A 5,936-nucleotide genomic window follows, 5' to 3' on the forward strand; every position below is an offset into this window, starting at 1 on the left:
CCCTCCGCGGAGCTGAGGTAAGGGGCTCGGCCCGGGCCCGGGCCCGGCCCCGGCAGCACGAGTCCCGCGGGGATGGGGACTCTCCTGCAATAAACACTTCACTGGGCCCAAGTAGCCGTCTGCTGCGTGGTTGCTTTAACACCTGACCCGGGGCAAGGCTGCCGTACGCTGAAAACGACCGTCAGAGCTTCTAAAAGGGCGTTGTGGCATTAGGGAAGACGCGGGGCCCTTATTTCACACAGCGCAGTAGGTCTGCTCAAAAGCACACCGAGAAACCAGTGTTTAAAGTAGAGACAGGCCTTAGGACAACCAAGCTAAAGAACAGTGAGCAAAGCCTAGCGCAGAGCCAGCTGCTGTGCAAGCGAGCGGAAGGCAAAGCGAAGGTAAAACGTTACTGCAGTGGCCTTAGGGGGAGAAAAAATGAAAAAGGGGCCGTTGCCGTAAGATAAAGCAGAATCTATGAACTATATGGTCTACAAGCAATTATTGGTAAAAAGAGAATATACTTAAAGTGGGATCAAATATTACCTGTGTCTTAACATGAGGCTTTATTCTCAGTTTAAATACATTCAAAAGTAAAAAGGATAAATAACTTAACAAAAACATGATGGGGCAGAAATTGTAACTTTTTATCTGCATTAGCGCTCACTCCTACAGGCTAAACCAATTGAATGTGACTCAGCTTTACCTCTTTTATACAGGGATAATCTGCACCCATTTATTCCAGTTCACTTCACAGGGGAACACTCTTCCCAGCCTGAGAGTACAGTCTATCGTAGGCTCATAGTATATTGTTGGGGTTTCGCTCAGTTTGGGATTGTTTAGTTTTTCTTCCACAACTGGCTGAGAAAAGAGCGACACCAGGGATGGCTTTTTCATGTAGAATCGTCTGATGCAACCAAGAGTTTCCAGACCCTGCAGAAAAATTCACATATTTTAGCTCGAGCAGTCACGGCGAAGAAAAATGCACTTAACGCTATTCTACCTACAGTGTTCTCAGAAACGTTAGACAATGCGTACTAAAAGCGGCTTCACTCCACCGCCTCAGGAGACCATGGGGATGGCAAAGGCTACAGCAGAGCAGAGCAAGTTCACGTAGCTGGATACATGCTCATTTGTCACTCTCGGCACAGTGGCTGACACTGGATAGTGACACAGAACGTGTTCAGCAACAGATCTCAACATCTGGGACCAGTTACAAATCATGTAGTGGTGGTATAGGTGTAAGCCGCCTGGGTCAGTTCTTGCTAACGGGTTAGCATTCATTCCCACAGCAACACCCAGCAAGGCAATCTACGTGCTGTGTGCGCTGAGAACAACCGGGGTGCATTCTCACACAGGTATGCGTCTAGATTTACTAATACTCGGTATATTACAGATACAAGCTCTGTCCATGGTTTCAAAACCAGTTCCTGTCAAATTTATTGCTAGAGAAGTTAGATTCAAGTTCTCCGATCTGTAAAAAGTACCGGCAATTCCTTGACTTTGTGGATTTGAATAAAAGTTGGCTAGGAATCGTCTGTATTGCTGTCCCACACGCGCGTGCCTCATCACTATACGCTCTGTTCTGCAGTCTTAAACCTGTCTGCTGCTGCCCTGATCCCAGCTACCCTCTCGGCAGTGTTGCTGTGGCACAGGACATCAGGGCAAGCTGTGATGGAACAGCTAGGAAACAGGATGGTGGCTCAGTGCGCGAGCGGTAGCGCACGCGGCTTGCATTGTTACCAAAATGCACGAGCCTTTGGACGGAAGTGTGGCGCAAGTACACTGGAATGTTAATTTCCAGCATTAGTAGGGGATGTCACGCTTACGGAAAGGACTGCAATATTACTGCTATACTTACGATTTTGAATCCTTATGGGGGAAAAAAAAAACACCCAAGGTTTCATTTGCAAAGTAGCAGTGGTGGCAATCAAACTTCAAGATGTGGGGAAAAAATTGTGAGAAACTCAATTTTTCTCATCATGCATTGTTTTACAATTAAGGACGTATGCCTTTAAGCAGGTCTGTCAGGACAGGTCTTATTTACAGTACCGTCTAGCACAGACACATTTCAGTCTGATTCTTACGTCAAAGACTACCCATCCGAAATGTATATAAGGAAAAAAATAAGATTGATGCAGTGTTAATCACCGTAGAATTTAACAGCCCAACTTAATATTTCCCAGTGCAAGCCACCATTCTTCAGTAACCAACTAGAAGTTCAACTGCACATACATCCATTTCAGAAGCAAGCTCAAAATTTAAAATCAGTAATACAGTAATTCCAAGGAGAGGTAAAGCAGGCTTCCTTCCACCCTCGTTGTGAACAGTAACTTGCTCTGGCTTTGGTTAATTTGCCCTAGAGGGAGAGGATTGTTTTTCACGGTTCATTCACAGTCCCATTTTCCCAGGGCTTCCAGCGAAGTAGCTGCTGGAAGAAGAACCAGGTTAAGGTTCACAGAGCCGATGATTCACGTACCTGCAGTATCTCTAAGACGGCAACAGGCTGCAGTACCCCCATGTAATGCTGCAACAGCATGCCCTCCGTTATGCCTGGTTTTGTCATGATGTGGTAGAGCACAGCTTCCATCATCCCCTTACACACAGGTTTATTCAGATTCCCATCCACGATCCTCCACGGCCTCCCAATGAAGCAGACGTTCTCGCAGGCCCTGCAAAAGACAATTTAAATTCAGCTCTGTCAGGAATTATTCTTCTAGCCAGATTTCCCATCATCATAATTTCTGCATAATAGAGAGTCTTACCGCATCCATTGCCAGTGTTTGCTCACATCCTAGGTGTAAATTCTGCAGCTGCTCTGCGAACAGGCAGAGACTGGTGCTAATCTACTAGACAGCTCCACAGCCCTGAAGTATTTCACACGACGTGTTCACCACCTGAGAAGCACTTCTAGCACCATTTATACCACCCAACAATTACCTTGAGTCGTGATGACCAGGAAGGCTTTGTTTCGCTTGGTTGTTTGTTACTAGCTCTAATAGCCTCCAAAAGTTATCCAAGGCCTGCTTCAATCTGCAACGTGCAGCAACAGGGCTCAGATAGGAAACCAAATTCCTCATTTTTAGCATTTTGGAGTCAAAGGACAGGCCCTGCATGGAAATTCACATTTCCCATATTGCAGTTTCTCCAGGCCTTTCCTACGCACATGGAAGCTGAGACTTTCTGGCATTGGACTTATCTGAGAAAGAAAATCACTTTTGTTCCTCCGATATTTGGAGCTAGTTGTTTTTTGGAAAAAACCCCATGTATCAGAGACATTTTTTCAGCATGCATATGAGCACGAGTAACATTAACAAGAACAACGGAGGAAAACATGGGGTTTCTCCATCATCAGTGCTCACTGCTCATCAGAGCATAAAACTAAGGTTTCCAAATCATTTGCTTCCAGGTATTATTTTGGTAGTGCTAAGTGTTTAGTTATTCTGCAGACATCTCTGTTACTCACCGGTCCCTGGCTGCCTGGGATACATCTGGCATAGAACTTCCTGGAAAGAAAAGAACACATAGTTTTTAATTAACCCAAACTCTTTATCTAGTGGAAGGAAAGTAAAAGGTGGCTAAGCTGTAAGATGCAACAGCTTACGCTAGAAAATAACACAAGCAAACTACGCCGCGTGTTGTTCTCAGTTGCATGGGGAGCTCTAAGCTTCCTCTCCGACTGCCGTTACCTGTCTGCAGCATACTCTCTCTTTCCCACACCTCTTCTCACAACCACAGCTGTCTACTCCAACCACACTTTCTGTGGTTCCATTCCCAAATGACAGCGAGAAGGTTTATTCCTAGAAGTCTGATGACATGGCTGAACAACAAGTAATTCTAGGGACTGAAAGAACCGAGTTTCACACAGAGAGCTATGCAGGCACTCGTGGGGCTTTAACTTAATGCTCTTGGTAATCATATGGAAGTTGAGCAAAAGTCCGAGCAGCTGCAGATTTGAGAACGCAAACTCAAGATTTCAGCAGAGTTTGGTTTCAAAGTGAAGGTTGTCTCTGCAACTTCCATTATGCGTTATGTCATGGGTTTTAATTACCCAATTACTTAATGTAGGTACTTCTACCACACCCAGAGGCTAACAGCTTTGGCTTAAGCACAGGTAAACCCTTCAGCTGGCCTTTCATCAGGAAGACCAGCAAGAACTCTATGCTTGATAACCTAACTACTATTTTTTCCCTCCTGTATTACAAACAAGTAGACAAAGTTAAATCCAAAACAGTACTTTAGTAGTTTCATGTTAAAAACTGCTGAAGTCTTTGCTGTTTGGGCAGCCCTGACTCTGTTTCCTGCAGGAAGGCTCCAATTAAACAATCCCAAGCTCTAAGATGCTACGCTGATTCACATGGCAGTCTGCAGCTGTAAACGTGGGTAACGGCAGATCTTGGCAAAACACCACACAAGCAGTTAGCTTGTGATTCAATCTGAAATCAGAGCTGATAAAAACAAAAACAAAATAAAATCCCCAAACAACCTACCTAATGTAAAGCTTGGCAAGAACTACTAGCTATTAAAGAAGAAAACTGGTAGTAAAAAGGAAATGAAAATGAAGTCAAATTGGGTTACAAACGAGGCTATTAATCTTCTCACTGGCACGTGCTGCTTTCTGGCGAATGGTTTAATGACTTTACAACATTCAGTCACGAGCATTCTAGTTAAATGTACACCAGTAGCGCTGTGTTTTCTACGTTTAGAGATGTCTAGCCTTTGGACTGAAGTCAGAGGTGAGAAACTTGAGATCCAAGTATGTTTTTGGAGAAGAATAAGACATGGAAACGAGTTTCTAAGGAAAACACATTTCTGGACTAGTCATGAACATTCCAGCAATAGGCAAAGGAAGGATCTTTGATGAATTTGAAACCTCCAAGACCTTCCAGCTCAAGTAGTGTAATGCCACTTTGAGAAATGAAAACCTCTATCACTGGTACAGCTTCATAAAGAGGCTAGTATTTGCTTATAAAATGGAACTACCTGTTTGGGATCAACTGATGATGAGCTAGTCTCTATTTCTTGGATGTAGAGTGCTCCTACATACCTTTAGAGACTCCTGGGTTCTCCTGTAAGTAGGAAAGATCATCATACTGCTCACTGGCTGATTGTTCAAGGATAGGGATCTGCTGCTTGTGCTCAGTGCTGAGCTCATCACTCTCTTCAAGCTCTTTGTCCTCAGAACAAGATTTATCTTGTTGCCTGTAAGTGTCCACATTCACAGCACCTGGAGCACACACCGGGCGTTCAGCTGGGTGTTCTGTCTGCCCTCCCAGGGAGCCTGTTTCTTCATCCATGATTAAAGCTTCCTTCATTGTAACAGGATCAGTAACACCTGCATCAAAGTTATTTTCATTTGTGCTTTTCAAACCAGTCTGTGAACCCTGGCAGAATTGATTGCCATCTTGAAGGACATCATGTTGAGTCTTACATCTCTTCCTCGGGGGTTCTTCATCGCTGGCAGATTGTGTGTCTTTTCCCAGCTGCTCCTCCTCTCTCGAACATGCCTCTCCCTTCTTTGGTTCTGGTGGCAGGCAATCCTGTTGTACATCTGGGAGAGTGGTTTCTGCACCTTGCTGATCAGAATCTTCTGGTTTATTCTTCAGACATACTGAATGTAATAGCCATGGCTTGGCAAATACTATTGCAACCAGTCTTACAGTATGGCCTCCTACTTCTAAAACCTGCTGCATTTCAATAAGGTCCTATCAAAAAAAAAACCAACACAAAAATTGTCTCAGGAGCTTTCACTGGAAAATATCAGCTTAACCAAATATCATGGAATTGCCATCTTTAACTGGCAGCAAAGAAAGAGGAAGAGCTTAGTAGAATATTCCATTTTCTGTCCTGCTGCACTGAAGTTGAAAAGATGTTTTACCCCTTAAACTTTTCTGAAATTACAGCACAAGACATTTCTGTTCAGCTTAAATTAAATGAAAATGTAACTGGGAAAG

General features: G+C 44.1%; 1 protein-coding gene across 1 annotated transcript in view; it reads right to left on the reverse strand.

The window, feature by feature from the left end:
* Positions 1 to 527: 527 nt before the first annotated feature.
* GTF3C1 (general transcription factor IIIC, polypeptide 1, alpha 220kDa) overlaps positions 528 to 5,936 on the reverse strand; it is a 49,016-nt gene continuing 43,607 nt past the window's right edge. Inside the window, exons 34-37 of the mRNA XM_009324803.1 lie at positions 5,030 to 5,687; positions 3,449 to 3,488; positions 2,462 to 2,654; positions 528 to 915 (exon numbers count right to left, since the gene is read on the reverse strand). Of these exons, the coding sequence (XP_009323078.1) occupies positions 694 to 915; positions 2,462 to 2,654; positions 3,449 to 3,488; positions 5,030 to 5,687 (1,113 nt within the window). The 3' untranslated portion in view covers positions 528 to 693. The remainder of the gene's footprint in view (positions 916 to 2,461; positions 2,655 to 3,448; positions 3,489 to 5,029; positions 5,688 to 5,936) is intronic.

The sequence above is a fragment of the Pygoscelis adeliae genome, unplaced genomic scaffold (genome assembly GCF_000699105.1).
Source record: "Pygoscelis adeliae isolate BGI_AS28 unplaced genomic scaffold, ASM69910v1 Scaffold85, whole genome shotgun sequence".
Taxonomy (NCBI): Eukaryota; Metazoa; Chordata; class Aves; order Sphenisciformes; family Spheniscidae; genus Pygoscelis; species Pygoscelis adeliae.